The 22,396-nt window shown below is 45.9% G+C and overlaps 1 protein-coding gene across 4 annotated transcripts in view; it reads left to right on the top strand.

Moving 5' to 3' along the window:
• The window catches only part of LOC101949875 (WD repeat-containing protein on Y chromosome-like), a 60,458-nt gene continuing 38,062 nt past the window's right edge, over positions 1 to 22,396 (top strand). For 2 of the 4 annotated variants that reach the window (XM_042840980.2, XM_005283119.4), the window contains exons 1-9: positions 8,093 to 8,364; positions 10,623 to 10,890; positions 11,600 to 11,746; positions 12,345 to 12,467; positions 13,872 to 14,043; positions 15,348 to 15,394; positions 16,549 to 16,686; positions 18,415 to 18,603; positions 21,230 to 21,421. In XM_042840980.2, the coding sequence (XP_042696914.2) occupies positions 8,243 to 8,364; positions 10,623 to 10,890; positions 11,600 to 11,746; positions 12,345 to 12,467; positions 13,872 to 14,043; positions 15,348 to 15,394; positions 16,549 to 16,686; positions 18,415 to 18,603; positions 21,230 to 21,421 (1,398 nt within the window). In that variant the 5' untranslated portion in view covers positions 8,093 to 8,242. Of the gene's footprint in view, positions 211 to 8,092; positions 8,365 to 10,622; positions 10,891 to 11,599; positions 11,747 to 12,344; positions 12,468 to 13,871; positions 14,044 to 15,347; positions 15,395 to 16,548; positions 16,687 to 18,414; positions 18,604 to 21,229; positions 21,422 to 22,396 lie in introns of those variants that run through there. The other 2 variants (XM_042840979.2, XM_065563687.1) reach the window with 2 other exon arrangements.

The following is a 22,396-nucleotide window of genomic DNA, read 5'->3' as shown; positions in this document are numbered from 1 at the left end:
GGCTCATAAAGGAAAAGGTTGAGAACCCCTAGTGTAGACAAACCCTAAGCTGCAGAACTGAATTGGCTGGTATCTCCTAACGTTGTAAATGTTCTTTTCTCAAGTCATCTGCCCAACCTGCTCTGAATATGTGTTTGGACTTTGTTTTTCAGACTGTCCGAAGAGGGACACTCCACCTTTGAGCTTCACTCCTGGGAAGAAAATCTTAAGGTAAACCCACCTGATTCTCTTCTCATTTCATACCAGGCTGACCCTGATGTACCTCCATGGGCCTGCTGAGAGGGATCCCTGTCCTGCTTGTTTGGTGGAATTTACATGTTACGGTTTCTTTTAAAATCATGCTTGTTTGGTGTCACGTTCTGTAATGCAATGGAAAATGAATGTTAATAATTAGCAAATGTCTGCAGCTGGGCTTTTATTTTTTTAAGGATGAATTTAATGCTAAATAGGCCACTCTGCAGACCTAAATCCTTTATTCATTCACATAACAGGTGCAGTAGCCAAACTTGTCCTACACACCTCTCCTAATGTACCTCCAGCCAGGGCTGGATTAAGTTTGATGGGGGCCCAGGGCTGTTATGGTTTTGGGGGCCCTCTTTGCATATTCAATTTCTTCCCTTTACTGTTTTACCACCATCCCTGCGGGATGCCAAACACTCTATTGTTAAAATGACCTTGATTATTTCAGGTCTGGTTTTTCAGTCTGATATACTGTCCAATTGTAAAACGGAATGAAAGTTAAAATGAACAAAACCATTTTTATTTCGACACGTAACTGGTCGTAATACACATAGTGATACTATGGCTTTACTTACCTAGCGCAGTCGGTTTCAATTACATTTTCTGGCAGACCGGCTAAGGCAAGGGACAGATGTTGGCAGCCAAAGGGCGTTTTTAAGGGCCGAAGGGCACTTCAAATGTTTGCTCTCAAGTGAGCCTGCTATCGGCTAGGGATGGCAAACTTTCCAGAGTGGTGTGCCTGTTCGTATTTATTAATCTCACAATGAAAGATTGAGTGTGCCAGTAGACAATATTCCAACAAAATCTTGCACTGCTATTAAAGCAATATGCTATTAATATTAATTCAATTAAAACTATGGAACTAAAATTAGAAGTTAAACTCACGAGAAATGAACGGACATCTAATTTCCCTTTCTTACTGCCTGAAATTTTGACACTCCCCTCGCATGGCCCTTCTTTTTTAGCGGAAAAGTGTTGCACAGTACGCAACCCACGGCATTTACTGATTGCTTTACAGTATCTGATTGGGTGTCTGATTAAAGGTGTACCACCGTAAGTCTGCATCTATCAACACAGTCCAATGTGTTTAAACGTAAATGAAAAGTGTCTAAATTAAATACATGGCATGATAGTAAACAGGGAAAATAAACTGAAGTCCATCTGCCCAACCTCATCAATTCAACCGCCCACACTCCATCAGTTCTGCCCTCTACCCCCCATCTGCCAGTCTCCCATCAGTTCTGCCTTCTCCCCCCATGTGCCCAGCCCCCATCAGCTCTGCCTTTAGCCTCCATCTGCCCAGCCCCAATCAATTCTACCCTCCATCCCCCATCTGCCAGTTCCCCATCAGTTCTGCCCTTTACCCCCCATCTGCCAGTCCCCTATCAGTTCTGCCTCTAGCTCCCAGCCCACGCCCCCCAGTCAGCTGTGGCTTCACCAGCCTTCCCTCTGCTCTGTAGTTCTTCATCCCCACCTTCCCCTTCCAGGCAGGAAGGGGCAGCTCTGGGGCTCCTTCACCCCCCTCCCCTGTCCCAGGGCAGCTGTTACAGGAAGGGAGGAGAGGAGGAGCTGGGAGGGGAAGTGGAGCCACCCTGAGCTGGGAGGCGTTTCCTGCTCCCCCAATCCCTCCTGTGAGCAGGGATGTTTCCTTTGCTCCTCTCCCTGTCCCTCCTGTGAGGATAGGCTAGGCTCCAGAACATTCTGCTACTTCCCGGGAGGCCTGAAGAGACAGCTGATGCCTAGCGGGGGGAACCCTTACGACTGGATCTGGCCTGCAGCTGCCAACTCAAGAATAATGCAGTAAATTATATATATTGGGGGGGGGGGGTAAGAGGACTCAAAATCCAAGGCCCTGGGCTGCAGCCCCTAGAGTGCCTGCATTAATCCAGCCCTGCTCCACCCTGACCCCAAGGGATCCCCTTGCAGGATGAACCTGCTTTTCCCTTGGCCCATTCATTCTCGGATGTGGCTGCCTGGTTGTTCTTGTGGTACTGCCAAATAGCCATCAGGTGGCAACAACATTTGGTCATCCGGACCTTGGCTGGAGCTGAACTGGTGACTTTGAACAATCCTAGAGGAGTCCTGCCCGCTCTTCGCCCTGGCTTTTAGTACTGGAAAAATGACCACCTGGCAAGATTTTTCTTTGCTCACTTGAAACATTTTGCTCTGCTCTCTGCCGACCCTCTCCTGATGATTGGTTTGCATACACGTTATGCTTTAAGGAGAAATCAGTGTTGCTCAATGGCCCATTGTATCCACCACAGTCACTCAGCTTTTCTCATTTCTCTGCCTGCAAGGAATCTGGACAAAATGTGAAAGGCAGCGTAAAATAAAGAGGGTATTATTCAATCCTAATAAATGGGCAATCCCTTTTTCAATAAGACTGAATTCTCTCCACAGCCTTTCTACCCCTCACAAGTTAACGACATGTAAAACATGCAGAATTCTCAAGGGGCGAACATCCTGTTCGTTACAGAACACCCTGTTCTGACTTGCAGGCTGGGTTCTGAGTACAGTCCAACAGAGGCTAGAGAAGATCTATCCCTAGAAATGGTTATCTTTTTTCTCCAGGGAAGCGGATCAGAACCTTTCCACCTGCATTTTTTTTTAATTGAAGATGAATCAAAAGCAAGAAGAAAGAAAAGTCTCGATGCTGAGCAGTGTTTATGGCTCCTCTAGAACCATCTGTTCTGAACACCAACTGGCTGCCTGCTTGTTGACAGCACAATCCTTACAGATTGAAAGGTGCAGTATGCAGAAAACAAAAGCCTCAGACCCTAACAATAGCACAACGATACATACATGTAGGGTTTGTAGCATCAGGTCCTATATGTATACTGGCAGAAACCTTGGGCCAAATTCAGACTTGGTTTACCCATTTCAGTGGAGTGGATGTTGGCCCTTTATACGTAAAAAGAAAGGCACGGATTGCAACTGTTGTATTATACATGCGCCCGCCGAGAATTATACAGGCTGAATGGTATGTTTAGGATCCTTGTTAATTGCCAGGAAATCTCTCTCATTTCTTTTCAATCATATAAGCAGAGCCATGTGAACTCTTAGAGAACTTTTGTGCATTCCCTTCAGTGTAATTAGTGTCTCAATTGTAAGAGGAACAGAAGTGTGTTTCTCTCAACTCTGGCTGTGTTCCACTGGCTGAAATTCAGGGCTGCGTCTGAACAACAACGTGAACCTAAAATGCTCCCCGCTGTGGGATGATATAAAACAACTTGCTTCTCGGTGCATTTTTCTTTATACCTGGTGTACACGAAGACAACGCAGTTTCACGTTGTCTCTTCCTTTCCCTGCCACCGGGGGCAGTAGACGGAACCTACCAAGCTATGGAATAAGTACCAGGCTTGAGAATTAGACAAAGGTAACTTGGATCCCTGTGGCATCTGAGGAGAGAAGTAATATTAGCTATTGTTATGTGTTCAGAATTAAACTGACTGTCCCCGCTGAGTTCTGGAAGGAATGACTGGTGGAGTAGGGGGTGGTTCTTTCCCCTGGAGCATAAAGGGATCAGTGGTTAGGATCAGCGGTGCATATCCCATGTACTCAAATGTCTACAAATGCAAAGGTGCCTTTGGCACTCATGTACCTCAGTCCATCCCTCTCATTTCTTAGCTTTCATGCTTTCCCTCTCTTCATTTAATTCAGTGAGAGCTTGTTTTCAGCATCCAGTTCTTGGCCTGATATCTTTTGACAGGCAGGCAAATACTGCCCCTCCCTGGCTTCCCATTAGTAACCAACCAATCTTCCCATTCAGTTATATCTGCAAGGTTCTTTGTTTGTTGGTTTCCGTGAACTTTCAGCTCCTTGATGCTGAAATTAAAATGTTTGATGTTATTGGGCTACCATAGTCAACCCAGACATCCAGAGAGAGCAATTTCCACCCGGAATACTTTGCAAAGCTTGTTGTTGTTTATTTGTTTTGTGGTAGCACTTAGGAATCCCAGTCATGGACCAGAACTCCCTAGTTCTAGGCATTGTACAAATGCAGGACAAACAATGGTCCCTGCCACCATGAGTTTACAATCCAAGGGCTTGTCTACATGGAGACTCAGTGCACGGCATGCTGGGGTGCCAATCTACAGACCTGTGGACTCTTCCCCTTGCACTAAAAGTTCCGGAATGAGCTTTGACATACCCCTGTTTCAAACAGCAGGTGGCTAGCAATAGATGGGGGAGCACAGCTATGTTGGCTATACTAGCCTCCTGACTACGTCTTTGCTGTGGGGTGCGCAAACCCAGTGAGACTGGCCGGCGGCTGGTTAATTCTGTACCAGGTAGTGTACACACCCTCACTGCCATCATATGAGCCCTGCTGAACCCGGGGTGCTTCATCTCAAGCTCCCCTAGCATTTGCCATGATGGCCACTTCTCCTGCAGAACAAATTCATGGCAGCATTTTGGAATAGGAACATGCTATGTTTTGCTGTTTGGACAGACCCTCTGGCTTGCTTTTTGCTCAGGTAGGAGTGAAGCCCTTTATAAACTAAACAAGTCCATTGGCCATTCCCTCAGTAAATCATACCTGTATCACACAAACTGTTGATGGCACAATGAGGTTACTTCGTGCAGTTATCGCTACAGGCCCTGTTATGTCCTTGTTGACCGAGTGTTTCCTTCAACGCTTTGACAGGCATGTCTGAGAACAAAGAATTTGATGGAGGGGGATAAATATTTCTTTGGAAGCAAACCTCAGCTTCGGTTACAGATTGTGCACAGTTTCTACCATACTACCCTGTTTCCCCGAAAATAAGACAGTGTCTTATATTAATTTTTGCTCCCAAAGATGCGCTAGGTCTTATTTTCAGGGGATGTCTTATTTTTCAGAAATGAAAAATGCCTTATTATCGGTGGATGCCTTATTATCGGGGGGATGCCTTATATTACAACGAGAGGCAAAACTGTAAGTAGGCCTTATTTTCGGAGGATGTCTTATTTTCGGGGAAACAGGGTAGGTGCAGGCTGTATGGAACATCATGCCTCTACAAGGCTTTCAGAAGTACTGATTTGCTTCAAAGGTGTCTGAGTACATGAAAGACTAGAAGTGGAATGTTTAGTTCCAAAGCAGCTGTGTTAGAGGTTCCCACTGTCAGTGCTTTGTCGAAAAACCCTTCTTTTGGTCTCTCAGGAATGTACGTGCTAAAGCCTACGGGCTGTTCCACTTTTCCCAGAGTGTACATTGCCAGTGAATGGAAAATGTAGCCCATTGTTTCTTTTCCACGTTTATCGTTTCAGATATTGGAGCCTTAAATTGCTCCTGCAAAGTAGATGCACACAGAACATGCATCTGTGTGAGCAAAAGTATTAAGCCAGATCTGCACATCAGGTGGGCCCACAGAACACAGCTTTCTATCACTCATCGTAGAAAACCTCTCCTTACAAACCAAGTTTCACGACATAATCTAGTTTCCTTTTAGGCTTAAAATTGGTCCCTCTATGAATCTAATGGCCAAAAATGAATATTACTTAATATGAGCCATAAATTAATTTTTCTGAATGAGATGTAGTCATGATGAGATCCTGGAGCAGTGAATGCGGGCACAAGAATGAAAGGGGAAATATTTTGTGGGGCATGCAGAGGACATCACTGGAGTCTTGAGTTACATAGGAAAGGCCCTGGAGACAGAAGACAGTTTTATGCTCTATGCTTAAAATGTTCTCAGACAGAAAAGTCAGGGGAGAGGGGGCACTGCAGGGTGATGGGGTGGAGGGGGGAGTTGTTTGTTCTCATTGTTTCACTCTTGACAACAAAATCAGTTATTGGGTTGGTTTGATTTAAAAGAACATTGCACAATCATTCGGAATTTCTACGAAAGGCTATACAAGGCTTTTTTCTTTCCTGGAATGTCTTGCACACATTTCCAGCATATGACATAGGTTTCTTTGGAGTCATTGGTTGTTTTCCACTGGATTTCACCCGAGTGAAAAGAGATTGTATCTGTTGCTCTCCATCTCTTTTCATAGTCTACCATCTGCTGGTTAGACTTCAGAATTGCATGGGGCTTGTTCCAGATAGCATTCTTCAGCAGTGGGCATGTGTCAGAGGTGTGAATGTCACCTGCTCTTCATTTCATGTGAAACAGGAGACAAGAAAATATTCTCTCTACAAGCTATCTGACCTGCTTCCACCTCTCAAAGGATGTAGGGATCTTTGCTGAAGATGAAGCAAGCACTGTTTCCTTTCTAACTGCGCTAGTATGTGAAATATATTAGCTATTATCATAGAATCATAGAATATTAGGGTTGGAAGGGACCTCAGGAGGTTCTAGTCCAACCCTCTGCTCAAAGCAGGACCAATCCCCAACTAAATCAAGAGTATAGAGTTAGAATATAGATAATCCAAATTTTGACTCCACAGCTCAGTATATTGTCTATTAATCCAATCTAAGCACACCCTAGGGGTCAAATCCGCAGCATGATGTAACTTCTCCTAGCTCCACCCAAGTGAATGGGGATGTCTATGATTAATATGAAAGCTGAGATTCTAAAATAACTAAGAGGCCTGTGTACAAGTCCCACACGTATGGAAATGGTGGATGAAGACACACAGGACCGTTAAAGAGGTCCTCTCTCGTTGCCCTTGCTGCCTGTAATGCTAGTTCTAAAGAAGAAGATTTACAGCAAGGGAAATAAGATGTTTCTCAGGGCTGTATCAGGAAATGTGAGGACCTACTTCTGCACCCAGGTGTGAAGGAGAATATGCATGTATGCATGTATCATGGTCTCACTCTGATTTTAAGGCTGGCAAAGACCTGAAAGCAGCAATTCAAAACAAGGAGAGAAGTGATACTATTGTGAAAAAGCAACAGGCACCCTGGATTTCACCCTCTCTCAAACTCTCTGAAAGAACGGGCCATTTACTCTATAGAATTCTTGCTTTGCACGTGACTGGAGGCTTCATGGAATTGTTATAGTTTAACTATCTAATGGAATAGGGAGGGGAACGTCGGCATCACCTGTAGTTATAGCGACAAGAAAATATTGACAGCACAATAAATTACGTATTAATGAAAATAGCAAGGCAAAAATTTATCCCGTTTCACTATTAAATAACCAGTCCGCATTTATGAAAGAGGAAGGGCATTCCGCTTCTGAGATCAAGGGTAAAGGAGTCTCTTTAGCTATTCACTTCTGTTTCTGTGCAGTGTATGTTACCAACCCACCACACCTGATTATGGCCTTAGAGTTGCACAACAGGCTACTTGTAATTCCCTAAATTAATCCCCTTCTAAAGGTTCACCTGATACGTATTGTCACACATTGAGCTCGTGGTGCAAAACCTTAATGTCCAACAGAGCACAGGAAAGAAATCTCTGATTGTCTCTTCTCTCTGTAGATATCAACTGCAGATATCAGGTTAATCATCAATTGACCAAATGTTTTTCTTTGCATGGACCCACCTCCCAAGTGAAATTCCTTTGCGTTGAAACATTTCTTGGGCACTGTTGCTAAATAATTATAAGCAGCATGGATCGTGTTACTCAAGTCCAGGCTAGTAACTATGCTGAATACTGTTCCCAATGTACCTAGTATTGGCCTTTCAAAATGAAGCCTCTAGTTTTCTGTCTGGGTAATGTATTCACTGCTCGTGGATTGGGAACCTCTAAGCATTGCAGCTGTCTGAGAATGCACTAGCTAGTCTGCTTGCATGGTATGGCATATCCTGGCTTGGGAAAACTTGAAACATTGGTTTAGCTTGCATCTGAAGAGCAGTGTTTCATTTAGCCATAGCGTATTGCAGTTACCACTAAGATTCTCAGCATGGCTTCCTGAAAACATTTATTTTTGGTGCCAAGCAACTTCTCAAGGATTATTGGACAACAAGGGCCTCAGGAGAACTCAGAGAAGAACTTCCACCTTGCTCCAGTTGAAGATCATTCAGATCTTGATTATTATTATTATTTGCTGGGGGTGGTAAGAAGGAGATATTGAATTGACTGGTTCTGCCAGTGTCGCACGTTAATTAGGCTTGGCATACTGGGAAAAGGCCATGAAAAACCATCACAGTTTCAGGAAAGAGGGAGAAAAAGTTGAAATGTCAGTGATGACAAAGAAAAAGCAGAATTCTTCCTGGTGTGCATACAAGCAAGAAGTACCAGCAAGTATAACATGGTAAGTTCCATTCTGACAATTGTACATTTAGTAAGGGCTTGTCTAAATGGAAAGTTAGTGTGCAGTAAACTAGGGTGTGAATTTACAGCACACTAGCTGCTCTGCACTAACTTTCTGGGTGGACACTTTTACTGAGCACTAAAAGTGCCCTCAGGCTGGTTAGTGTAGCACTCTTTAAAGTGTATTAAGCCAAAGTTCACAAAGGCACTTTTAGTGTCCACACAGGGGGTTAGTGCAGAGCAGATAGTGCTGTAAATTCACACTTTCGCATGCATTGGACAAATTTCCCAATGACAACAAGCCCTAAGACACGATGCTACGTTACATATTTTTCAACCTGTGTTTTAGCCGTGCAAGTCCCTTGGTTGTCAGTTGAACTAACATAGCTCATGGGCTATATCCACATATGCCACGCTGAAAGCTTATCCGGTACCTGGCGAGAAGGAAATAATGTCATAGATGTGTCACACCCCCATCATCAACAATGGTCTTGTGCTCCACACAGAGCCGGCTCCAGCATTTCTGCCGCCCCAAGCCAAAAAAAAAAAAAAAAAAAAGCCACGATCTCAGTCGCGACCAGCGGCGGCAAATGGGGGGGGGGGGGGGGGGAAAGCCGCGATCGGCGGCAGCAGTTTGGCGGCAGGTCCTTCGCTCCTAGAGGGAGTGAGGGACCTGCCGCCCCCGAATTGCCGCACATGCCGCCCCTCTCCCTTGGCCGCCCCAAGCACCTGCTTGTTAAGTTGTCTCCACAGTTGTTGGTGCTGCTGTTCATATTACCCATTTACGCTAGCTCTTGAATATTTTGTAACTTTTCCTCTGAAAAGCCACCGTATAAAAAGAAACTGAATATAATCAAATATAAAGTTATATGGCGTTGTACTTATTTAAATCTTTTCTCTATAAAATAAGAATTCAACAGGTTGTACCTCAATATAGCAACACCTCGAATAGAAAAAAAAATGGTGGCTTATTAGTTGACAGTGAATTCCCACTTGTAATCATGGAATTAATATGTGTTAGTCATTATTATTTCCTCCGAGCTATGCAGCTACCCACATTGGATATTTTCATCTGATCACATGCTTGCCATAGAGCCAATGTTGTCATGGCATCATGTGCTATTGAGATCTGAGTGCACTTGGTTTGGGAATTAAATACTTTAGAAAAAAGTGAAAGAGTGGAACAGCCTATGACTAGCTAGGGGCTCAGAGGGCCAAATCCTCAGCTCGGAGTGGAGCTGCACCGATTTGTGCCAGCTGATGATCTGGTTCTGCGTTTAAGACCTATATCCAGCCCCCAGGGATGGGAAGAGAGTGCCCCACGTAGCTCTGTACTAGCCCCCTTGCTGGTTCAGGAGCAGTGCAAAGAGTCACGTCCATTCCTCCTCAGCTAGAAGGAAAGCCGTGAAGACTCAGGCCTTGGAAATGGGCATGTGGGGGGAGAAGGGGATGGGGAAATGTCTCTTTGGGACTTTGAGAAACATGAAGGGAAAGTGAATGTGTTGCAGAAGCCACAAGGGCTCTCCTGGTGAAATACTACACCTGTGAGGGTGAGGAAAGCAGCCTGGTGCACTCGCTTCATCTTCACTTCCTGCTTTCTCTAGTGCCACTCTTGCATTTATTGCTGCTAATAGTTATAATCATAATTAATAAACAATGGTGCCTTCCAGCCAAGGATCTCGAAGCCGCCCAAAAACACCGTGATGCAGAACACTCTAATTCTTGAGAGATGGCTGAAACCGAGCCACAGCGGCTATGTCTACCCTGCCATTGGACACCCGTGGCTGGCCCGTACCAGCTGACTCGGGTTCATGGGGCTTGGGCTAAGGGGCTGTTTAACTGCAATATAGACATTCGGGGTCGGGCTCTGCGACCCTGGTACCTCTCAGGGTCCTAGATGCTGGGCTCCAGCTCCAGCCCGAATGGCTACACCACAATTAAACAGCACCTTAGCCCGAGCCCTGCGGCAGCTGTCACAGGCCAGCCACGGGTTTTTAAGGGCAGGGTAGATGTACCCAGAGAGGTTAAGGTCTACGTTTTCAAGGGTCCACTAATGTTGGGCGTCCCACATGAGTTCGTTGAGCCTGATCTTCAGAAGTACTGACCCCTCTGCAGTCCGCTTGTTCTTACTACTCCCCAAAAGAGAACACACAGCAAATTAGCACCCCTGGACCTGAGCGGCATATTACCCCCGCACCAATCAGTGTCTGTCCTGACCCCGATGAGCATTTGCTTTGCTTTGCTTTCCTTTTCCACCAGCTTTGATCAGAGTAAAAGCCCCCGTCTGGAAGAAGAGCTGGAGCTGGGTCACTTGCAGCTCCTGGAAGCGTTGTTTGCTACTCACAGCTCTCCCGAAGGGGAAGACCAAGGCAGGGAAGCAGAGAATAAAGACCAGTGGGTGAGACCCTGCAGAAAGCAGAAAGTGCAGCCACCAGGAAGTCTGACTCTACAAGAGTTTCATAGAGCCCTGTCGGAGCTGATTGGCTCCGAGAGCTGGAACAACCAATCAGAGCTGCTTTTCAACAAGGTAAGGAGGATTTGGGGTTAGATGGGTTCTGAGTGCAAATAATTCCCATCCCAGCCAGTTAGCATTTCTAGCATGCAGGCTCCACAACATTTTGAAACACTCTTACTTTTCCTTGCATGTCACTCCACTGCTCCCCTCCCCATTATAGGGTGACCAGATGTCCCGATTTATAGGGACAGTCCCGATTTTGGGGGGCTTTTTCTTATATTAGCACCTATTACCCTCCACTTCTGTCCCGATTTTTCACACTTGCTGTCTGGTCACCCTACCCCATTAGGACTCTTGCCTTATGGCATCTAGTCTTGTCACTGGCTACCTGGGACTTCAGCATTAACTGCTTCTCCATGGCCTTGCATCTTGTGGAGGTAAAATGCTACCACCAGACTGAGTGAAGTACCCCGATTTCATAGCATTTTACAGTCACTTTGCCCAAGTTGTATACATGCAGGGACCTGGAGATTCACGCCCTGTGTCTTATCCACTTAGACTGTGAGCTCATCACATTCAGGGACTGTCTCATTATATGTATGTACAGTGCCAAGCACAATGGGTTCCCCGGTGTAGTCTCCAGGTGCTACTGTAATACAAGCGATGAGTAATTTTAACAATCAACGTGGAATTTGATCACAAGAACTATGGAACCTGCTCCCGCTACCTGTGAAGTCACATTGGCTTTTCCCCCTCCTTGTTTGTTGCTATGGTTTTTGAGGTTGACACCAGCTGCGATGGCCTTATTGACTGGAACAAGTTCTGCGCATACCTGCTGCTCTATTACAAAGAAAGGAACCACATGAAAACCAAGAAGGAGATCTTCCTTGGCAGGGAGCCCCTCATCCGACACTCTGTGCAGAACAAGGTGAGCGGAGAGGGAGGTGCATTGGGTGAAGAGGGTGGAGGAGCTGAACGGTAACTGGACAGGTTAGCAGCGTAACCGTTCTCTGGTGCTGCCCATAGTTTGGCAATATTCCTCTCTTCTTCAGCTGCATTTTTCCTTCACAAACAAAACATAAAAGGAATTAAAAACTTGAGCTTTACTCTTTTTTCCCCCCAGCTTTATTGCAGTTTTCTTGAGGACACAGGCAGACAGCGGTTGGCAGAGTTTTCTGTCTAGCTGGAATTGTCTTCAGGGCAGCTTTTCATGTTGAATTTCTAGTAAAAAGCGAATAAAGAATTCCAGATTTGTTCCACTGACATAACAGTAAAACAATTTTGGCCAGGGAGAAATCTAGGGAGAGGTCACTTTATCAATTAAAGGGGCAGGGTCGTAATTTGCCTATTTCAGGACCAGTTGGGTTGAGCCATTTCCCTATAACTTTGAAGGTGTACAGTCAAATTCTCGCCTTGTTTATACCCACCATTGAACATGATGGCTGAATTACAGGCACGTATATAATGTGAAATGGAGAAGACAGTGAGATCTGACCACTGGAGCAATATTTGTCTTGGTTTTTCAGCTGGCGCCAACTACCAGGATATTGGCCATCTCTTCACCACCACCACTCTGGTTTGTAAGTGTCAGCAAAGGAGGAGTTCTTACTACCTGGGACAGCGCTCTACATATTCAAAAAACGTATGAGGTAAAGAGATTGGTAATAGCATGGGGGTTAATGCAGTGACAACTGAACACTTGGGAGTAATTCAGCATCCAGATTTCACTCAATAAATTGCTATCTCTAGGAGACAAGTATCAGGGGGTAGCCGTGTTAGTCTGTATCTACAAAAACAACAAGGAGTCTGGTGGCACCTTAAAGACTAACAGATTTATTTGGGCATAAGCTTTCGTGAGTTAAAACCTCACTTCTTCGGTTGCATCTGAAGAAGTGAGGTTTTAACTCACGAAAGCTTATGCCCAAATAAATCTGTTAGTCTTTAAGGTGCCACCAGACTCCTTGTTGTATCTCTAGGAGAGTTTAGCTTCTTTGCAATGAGGATTAGCGCTGGTTGGAATTTTACAGAGGAATGTTTTCCAATGGAAAATGCCGTTTCTGCACGATTCAAATTTTCTGCAAGAAAATTTCAGTTTTGCCCACAACTTTTGATTTTCTATAGGGAAAATGGAAATAAAAGCTTTAGCTCCTTGGCCGCCCACCTGGAGGGATGCTGCAGATCTGGGGCTTCTAGGTTCCATGGTAGCTACCTGGCTGCATGACTCCCTGGGCAGCCGGCTGCATGACTCCCTGAGATATCCACCTGGAGAGTTAGGTAGCCCAGCCAGCTGCCCTGGGATCTCGGGGTCTTGGAAGTCCGTGGGCCCCCAACTCCTCAGGTGGACTGCTGAGGAGCCAGAGAGCCTGGGAGCCTTTTTGAAATGAAACACTTTGTTTTTTCCCATAATGGGAAATTCCGAAATTCCTGTATTTCATTCTGAATCTGAAGCAAGTATTTTCCAAAGTGTCAGAAATTCCCTTTTGTGGGAAATTCTGAGTTTAAACCCTCCCTAATGAGAATCCAGTACCTACCTTCATAAACCACTTCTTGCGGCTCCTAGTACGCCTTCCATCTGCCCTGGGGAAAATAAGGGGTTTGCGTTGTTGCGTATCGTTAAATGCATCGCATCAACTAGCATTATATGGGGTCAGAGTGCCTGTCTGTTTATCTCTTCCTGTCTGTTGGCGACTACTTAGATTGTAAGCTCTTTGGGAGTGTGTACAGCACCTAGCACCATGGGGCCCGGGTCCATGACTCCTAATGCTACTGCAGTACAGATCAATAATAATGCGGATGTTTGGGAAGCTAGGATTAGCAGGGTTCCTTCATTTTCCAATCAGTGTGGCCCTGGCACTGTCAGGTGCTGTGGAGAAATTCCTGCCAAGTGCTGAGTGCCTTCGGTGGGAGATGAAAAATACGCAGCTCCTTGCAGAATCCGGGCATATTAACTTCATCTGGGAATGGCTGTTTCATGCTGAAGGTGGCACCAGTGCATTTCTTCTGAGAGAGCTTCCAGTCCTTTGAGTTCTCCTTTGCTGCTTGTTTTCTAACAGATTGCACCAGATTCCAAAGGCTCTCAAGCAGAAAAAAGAAGATTGAAATCCTGGACCACAGATGCTACGTACATGGCCAATGTCCACAAAATCGCAGTAGCCACCACCTGCAGGGATATTCACTTTTTTGACGTGTCCACGGCAAACCTTGTTGAAGAGTTTCATTTATTTGGTACAAGTTAGAGTTTTACTAATAGGAGGGGGCCTCTGTTCATGTTCCCAGATTCTATTCTGAGGTTTGGGTATAGTCTAAATCGGGCTTCTGATTTCCAGCCTTGCTTTCTGGGGAGAAAACACCAGGCTATTCACACAGAAACCTGGGTATTTTGGAGAGCAATAAACGTACTCAGTTGCTGCTCACTGCAGTCTCTGGAGTCACTGTTGTTGTTCTCTCCTACTGCTTAATGGAGTTAGCTAAAATTGGCCAAAGGCAGGTAGCTAACGCCATGCGGTTTGGGAATGGTGCAGCAGATGGGAATTTGGAGCTTCAGAACCAGACCCCAACACTCACTAGTAGGTCAGCTGTGATGGGGATGGATTCCTATAGATGTATGGGTATCAAGGTTTAAATTAAAGGCTGGAAGTATCCACCTTACTGAAGTCAGTGGACCAAATTCTGTTCACACTGGTACTGGCATAAATCCAGATTGGCTCCATTGGGTGCAGTGAGGTCAAGCTGAATTTACACTGGTGAAAGCAGCTTGTGGCCCTTTATGTATAGTGGATCTGATTCTACGTTGTCTTGCAGCTTGTGCGGCTAGTGGAAGTGATGTGCTCCCATTCTCATGTGGTAGCATTTACCTCCTGCAATGGAGAAACAGGCCCAATGAACCTTATTTAAATAAATGACAGTACAGCAACTGCTGGAGGTGGGTGAATGCAAGAAGTGATTAGAGACAGGCCGAGCTGCTAAATTCAGATCCATTTCTGAATTTCACAGCACTTTAAGGAGTATTTGGGCCCAGAGTTTTGGGTCATGTCTGTCTCTAATGATGATTATGTTGATGGTTATAAGAGTGTGTAGGTGATCATGAAAATAGATATAGGTAGTGGAAACTAGACATCATTCTGGCCTCAATAGTTTCATGCATACCCAAGGAATTTACACTGTTCCCTGCCATTAACAGTAATGAGTTCTATGCATCTCTGTCCCCTTCCACTGCTTTGAGAGAATAGAATCATAGAATGTCAGGATTGGAAGGGACCTCAGGAGATCATCTAGTCCAACCCCCTGCTCAAAGCAGGACCAATCCCCAGACAGATTTTTGCCCCAGATCCTTAAATGGCCCCCTCAAGGATTGAACTTACAACCCTTGGTTTAGCAGGCCAATGCTCAAACCACTGAGCTATCCGTCCCCCCCTTTCTATGAATATGATCCCTTTCTATGAATCACATGGAAAATGGATATTGAGAAAGTGGAATAGAAAAAAATGATGAATAATTCTAATATTCCATTTCTCTTTCTATCCCTCCAGCTCTGAAAAATGTTCCAACTTCATTGTACTACTGGTATAATGCAAAGGTACAGTGGCACAGCACTTTGTGTTCCCAATATGTGCTCATAAAGTTACCTGTGACCTTTATTGTTTATCCCCAACAAGTAAAAGTGTTTATGCCTATTTGTGCCAAGCTATAACTCTTTGAGGTAAGGTCACAATTTAGGATTGTCTTATATTTCAGATGCAAGAACCCCTCCCGACTTAGGTCACAAAGATTGTTTGCTACCATTCTCTTGTGAGTGACTAAGAAGCCAGTCAAGATTCAGGGCTGAGAAGGAAAAGTTAATTATTACTTAAAGGAATAACAAGGATGCTCTCAGATTGGAAACTGGGATTTATTTAGGAAGTTTTTCTAGTTCTAATCTACTTGGGAACAGAGGATTTGCAGAGCAGATCAGAGCCTTCTCCCCCAAATTCAATATCCTGCTTGTAGCAGAGGTGGGCACCTGATGTTTCAGGGAAACACAAACCTGCCCCACTCCACCAATTATGTACTTAGCCAGTTGTGCAATGGGGTCTGTAGGGAGACATACAATGTTGTATACAAGGGTAACAGAATCAATGTGTCTATAAAGGGAGCAGAATCAATACTGTCTGTACAGGAGATAGAGATGGTTCCAATTCACACCCTGTGTCAGGAGGTTTGATTGTTATCAGCTGTCTGTGCTGGATGGGGCAAATCTTGCTTCTCTGCCGCGTGTGAGGTCCTTGACACAGTGACCCAAAGCTGTGCCGCTACCCTAGTCCAGGGTCAGGATTTGGGGAGAGGGCACAGGTATGAACCTGCTATACTGCACAGAGCCCAGCTCTTGGGGGGGGAAGGGGCACACTGTGGCCACATGTGGTGAGCTTGGGGCATGGCACGGGTGTGTTTGGGATGGATCCAGGGGGTGGATGCACAAGCAGCATGACGGTTGCTGTATCAGAGCTCCCTGCGGAGATCCCCAAGGCACGCACCGCACCCTACTCGAGCCATGGGCCGGTTCCCTGGCTTTGGGCCAACGGACTGTAGCGGGGTTTTCAGCAGTGACTCAAGCGCAATTATGTTCATTATATGTTTAATCAGCTGTTAACCATGCGAAGACAGAGCATAACGGGAACATCATCCGCTTCCACACACACACCCCGGCACATCCCAGCTCCTCCCTCCTCCTCTGTGTTTTTGTTTCCCGTCCAGTCCTTAGGGAGTCGCTCCTTGCTGCTCTGGGGAGATGACCACGGTGGGGTTCACCTGCTCTGGCTGCTACACCCTCATTTGGGCGTCTTTGAAAAGCCCTTCACGGATCAGTCGGGGCCACAAAGAGTCTTCCTGCAGGTGGGGGCAGAAAGGCGTCTTCCAGAATGGTGCTAACCTTCGAATGGTGCTAAGCATCCCTCCTTTGTCACTGCCCTTCCTGGCCTCCTTTTGGAGGCCCTAGAAAACAGAACCTAGGCTAGGAAAGATGGTCCCGTTTAGGACAGGTTTAGCTACCACGGCCCAGTAGATGCCACTATCTTCTCCCCATCAGCCCAGCTACGTCAGGCAAGAAGTCACAAACTTTCACTTCACCAAGTGCTGCCCCGCTCTCTTTATCTGAGAGAATCCCAGTTTAGAGCAGTTAGCTGATAGAGACATGTAAGGAGCACAGGCTTTATAGCGCTATGAGGTACCAAATGCTTCCCCTCCTCCCCAGGCTCTCCCTGTAGGTCCATAAAGTAGTGGACCAAGCATTATTCTAATGCAGGGCTTCCCTAGTTGATAACGCTGGAATAGCACTGACCTGTATCCAAGGTGATACAGGGATTGGGACTCAACCCACACAGCCGACACAATTCTGGGTACTGCCTCGATCAGCCCTCAAGTCTACCAGGTTGTTTTTAACTCCTCTACTAATGACCTTCCCGTCTCCCCCAAACACACACCATTGTTCTCAGATTGGCTCAGCTCTCCAATGGTGACTAAGGCGTGACCTACCAGCCCGTGTGTTAGCGAAACCATATTGAGACTTCACCACTGAAGGTCAAGACAAACCTTAAGTCCCAACTGAGCCAGAAGCCAAGTCCAGCTGTCCTCAGCCAGACAGAGAAGTCATCCTGTAGCAGGATGTTTGTGGGTAGGATGAGGAGGATAAACAAGGAATCTTCTCAGCTAAGCAGGTGTTCCCAAGGGCCCTCTAAATCCCCAGGCCCCACTGAACATTAATCTCAGATATCAACTTCTACAAATAATGGACGGGTGGGGGAATTCAGTGCTTGTGAAATATTCATTTCTACAGAGGTGGGCAGGAGTTGCTATAAAAAAGTTCTTTTTAAAAAAAAAAAATGTTTCCCTCCGAAATGAGAGAGCTGCCCAAAGTAAATTCACATATATTCAAAGGAAATAGCCTTGGATGCTGCTGTGGGCTGAGATAAAAGGTCAAGGCTGCGAGAGTCCACTGGGCAGCACAAATTAGAGGAGCATCTCTAGCATTTAGACTGTGAAACGCCTTCACCGCCCTAGGTTCATCTCAAAGAATTTGAGGCTGCAGTAGCTCCGAAGCATGTGCGCAGAGTTTCTTGCTGCTATTCTCGGTTATAAATAGAAACATAGTGGGTTATTTTTAGTGCTTGGTGAGTGGGGATGGAGGAAACTAGAGAAATCCTTCCAAAGAAACTGTTTTCAAGTTGAGGCAAACATCACGGGTTTGTCTCTGGGGGACAAGAATGTAACAGCTGTGCGTTGCCGTTCAGAATTGTCCCAAACCAACCCCTTAACGCCCTAAGCCTGGGGATAGTTGGTTCTGGATCTGAACTGTGCATCTCAGGCTCAATTTTAATCCCATCATCAAATCATTAGTCACGTTGCCGGGGGACAAAATAGTCTGCTGGGTTGCCATGGCATCATAAACATCATCGCATTAGGCCCAGGGCTCCCCAAACTTCACTGCTAAAACCCACATCTCTTGATATTCCAGCCCCTCTATACTTCTCCCTCTCTGTGGGCATGCTGCCTCCGGTCGTATTAGGATGGGTGATTAGCAGGTGAACTAGCCTTGTGACATTTCTGTCCCTTGTTGTCCCCCAGGAAATTAAAGAGCACGGTAAGCTCCTGCAATATCAAACCATCCCAGAGGTGCATGAGGAAGCTGTTTCCCAAATCCAGTACGTAGCAGAGGGAGAACTCATCATCACATCCTCAGGCAGTCCCAAGACCTCTGTGGTGATCATGGATATTCTCAGAAAGAGAAAAGTTTACACCTGGAAAATCAAGAAGGTAGTTCCACTCCCCGCCCTCTGGCCTATGTTTTTACTCCAGCCTCAGGCAAAAGGAACGCAGTCGTGTATACTTCATAATATTATATTCCTGTTTTTACACTCAACAGAGTTTATCACTCTTCTTATCTCTTTCAGGTACTTATCTGGCCCCCCTTTATCCTAGTATCTGAGCACCTCCCAATCTTTAATGTATTTATCCTCACAACACCCCTGTGAGGTAGGTCAGGGCTATTAACTCCAATGTACAGCTCGGGAACTGAGGTACAGAGAGACTAAGGCCTAGATCCACAAAGGGACATGGAGTTGCAAGGAAAGCGGGATTGGAGCCAAGGGGCTGGACCCTATGTCTCCCGCTGCCCGTGTTGGTGCCTGGACCACCAGGCTACAGAGTCATTTCCACTATTTATTTATTTCTGGCCCACTCACTTCAGTTATTTGTCTGCAGTGGAACAGCTTCAACAGGAGAGTCTGAAGGAGACACATGTCAAAATAGCCCATAGCTCAGTGGCTGGAGCATGTTTCTGAAAGGTGGGAAATCCCGGTTCAATTCCTTTCTCCCCCTCAAGCAGAGGGGTGATTGAACCTGGGTCTCCCGCATCCTAGGTGAGTGCTTTAACCACTGGGCTAAAAGTTAGAAGAGGGACACCAACGCCACCACCAGCGTTTGAATGGGACCCGATCCAGTAGTTAGAAGAGGGACACCAACGCCACCACCAGTGTTTGAATGGGACCCGATCCAGTAGCATGCTCAGAGGTGACCTACCGGATTGGGCCCCATGAAATAGGCGAGCAAATGCCTGTCTTCCCCCGGTTCGTGGCTCACTCAGGGATGTAGGCAGCGATCGGCGTTTATATGCCTAGAGTGGGGCAGCAGTGTGCATGCTCCGAGGCAGAAACACAGAAGCCAAGGAAAGCTTTACCCAAAAACCGTAGGTGCCAAGTGACTTTAGACACCTGCAGCGGTCAGCAGGAGTTCTGTGGGTCACACTGGAGCCAGACACCTTTGTGGATCCCACCCAAGGCCGCACAGGAAGTCTATGACAAAACAGGGGATTGAATCTGGGTCTCTCCAGCCCCTGGCTAGTATCCTCACCACAGGGTCCTCCTTCCTGTCTACAGGGCTGCACATCTGTCAGTCTTTTCCTGTCCTTTTTCACTAGGCAGGAGACATGTATTCTCTCTGCGTTTACTCCCAGAGGGGAACGAGGAGGCGAGAAGTCCCAGGCGGCGTCTCCTGCTCCCAGCAGGGAATGGGGAACAGGGGGATAGGCGGGGCAGCCTGCCAAGAGCCCAGAAGCCTGACTGGGCTCTCAGTACACACTCCCATTTAGGTCGGTGGAAGCGCTGCTGGTGAGCATGTGCAAGGAGGGCAGTGTGGACATGCATCACCACAATAATTACTGCGGTGGACATAAGTCGACCTAATGTAGGTCAACTTAAGTTTCTAGTGTAGCCATTCCCTAAGTCTTTGTGGATATTGCCTAAAGATACAGAAAGGCATCTAGTTGGATTTTCAAAAGCACCTAAGCCAGTTTAGGTGCCTAACCTGCTCCCATTGATGTCAATGGGAGTTATGCTCTTTTAATTCAATATGAAAAAAATATAGCAATTCTATTTTACTAGCTAACCATTCTATTTTTACAATAAAAGCAACAGCATAGATAGACTCCACAAAGCTTAATGAAATTCGGGAAAAATAGAATTTGAAACCAAATCTTGGGAAGCATCTAAATTACCTCCCTTCGGTTCATTGTGGTTTTGCAATTGGATAGTTAAACAAAACTTAGCACTGCTGAAATCAAAACAGGCCTTTTCCCCTCTCTGGTCTCCAATCACAGAAAAATGTAGTCATGGAAAGAAAGAATTGGAGCCCTCCCATCCGGACAGAAATTCTAATTGCAAAGTGCAAAGGTTTCCTCTGTGTGTCTGAGTAGATTAGGCGAGATGGGGGGGAAAGTGCTTTTTTTAATCATAATATTTAAGAGCGTCTTTGTGACCCTAAATTATTCTCAGAACCTTTTCTTTATCAATCCGGGATACAAAAGTAACGTCTGATATCTGACTCACAAAGCTGAAATATGAAAAAGGAAAAAAACCACTATTCCTGAGGGCTTGTCCACAAGGTGCAGTGATGTGCTCTACAGGGGCGTGATTTCTTTCTAAAGTACACTCACAGGCTGCATGTTCCTTGGTCCTGGTAGACCCTGCTGGCGTGCGCTAAAGGTTCCCTAGTGTGTTTTAACATTGTACTGAGGCCAGATCTACAGAATTACTTTGCTATAACTATGGAAAAATCCACACCACTGACCTAACCACCACCCAGCACCATCCTGCCCCCATGTAGACAGCTCTATGTCGGCGAGAGGACTTCTCCCGCTGACAGAGCTATCGCCTCTCAGGGAGGTGGATTATCCACACCAGTGGGAGAGCTCTCTCCCATTAGCATAGAGCATCCTCACTTAAGCACTACAGCTGCGCTGATGCAGTGTTTTACGTGTAGATGAGTTCTGAGGCTTTTCCTAGTTGGGCCTCTATGCCCTGCACAGCCTCATTCCACAGACACTCTCCATAGACTGTACAAATGTTTCCAAAACACTTAATTGTTTTTTTCCTATTTTTTCAAGGGGGTAAAATGCTTCGACTACTGCAAATCCCTGAGTCTGCTGGTTACCGGAGGAGTGGATCACGCTGTGCAACTCTGGAACCAATATGTCCCGAGCTGGCCAGTTGCTACCTTTCAGGGACATTGTACTACCATTCTGGCAGTTGCCATCCATGAGCCCCGAGGACACGTATTCAGCTATTCCAAGGACTCGGTTTGTCATATTTGTGCTAGGTTTTAGCCAGCACTCCTCCTTTAATAGCAATGTTCACCCCTCCTTCTCTTGTTCAATATGCACCATGCCAGAGGGACGTTTGATACGTTACTGGATCAGTGTTTGGGTAGAAGACCTCCAAAGAGCATTGAGGTGGTGTGGGGATTCAGTAGGGGGCGCTCTTCCATCCGAGTCATGGCTGACAAAACGCCTGACTCAGCACAAAGTTAATGCCAGAGGGGCCGGCTTTTGACTAGGTGGTAAAACGAAGGCACTCCCATCCATTTTGTGGTCCTGAGAGATTCTAAGACACTTTTCATAAGAACAGGCATTTTGACACCGGTGCTCCTGTCGCATTTCAACTCATTCTGCCTCCCAAAATTCCTCCAGCCATTTCAATTGGATACTGAAGTGTACGGCTCCAATATGCCGTTCTTTATTTCCTATGCTACGAAGCTGCCAGTTTCACTCCATAGGTGGATGAAGCAATTTCCATGTATTCCTCACCTACCTTAGCAGGGCCTTGTGAGGCTTCATTAACTAATCGTTCTTTGTAATGTGATTTGAGATCCTGGGCTGAAGGACATGATGGGCATTCACAGTATTCTGATGCTAGTGCCAAAGCCTATGGAAAGCCTACGTGTAGCTCTGGGCAAGGAACGAATGTGCAGCTGTTTCTGAGGCAATAGGAGTTTCTTTTATCTCCTCTTGCCTTTTGAAGAGGTTGTTATTACAGTAGTTTGAATTTTTTTTTTTAATTTTCCAGGCAATTAAAAGAGGGGGAGAAATTTCTCAGCAATTATAGCAATTAATCATTTTAAGCCAAATAAGTGCTTAAAAAGAATACATGTGCCTTCACTGCAGGTTGGTAGTTGGACTAGATAAAAGCAAATATGATTACATTCTGCCATTTCCCTAAGAATCAGTGCTAGCAAGGAAGTCCTTTTTTAGTGGTAATTGTATGGGACTATGAAA

This window comes from Chrysemys picta, chromosome 12, assembly GCF_011386835.1.
Source record: "Chrysemys picta bellii isolate R12L10 chromosome 12, ASM1138683v2, whole genome shotgun sequence".
NCBI classification, from domain to species: Eukaryota; Metazoa; Chordata; order Testudines; family Emydidae; genus Chrysemys; species Chrysemys picta.
This window is presented reverse-complemented; position numbering and strand designations above follow the sequence as displayed.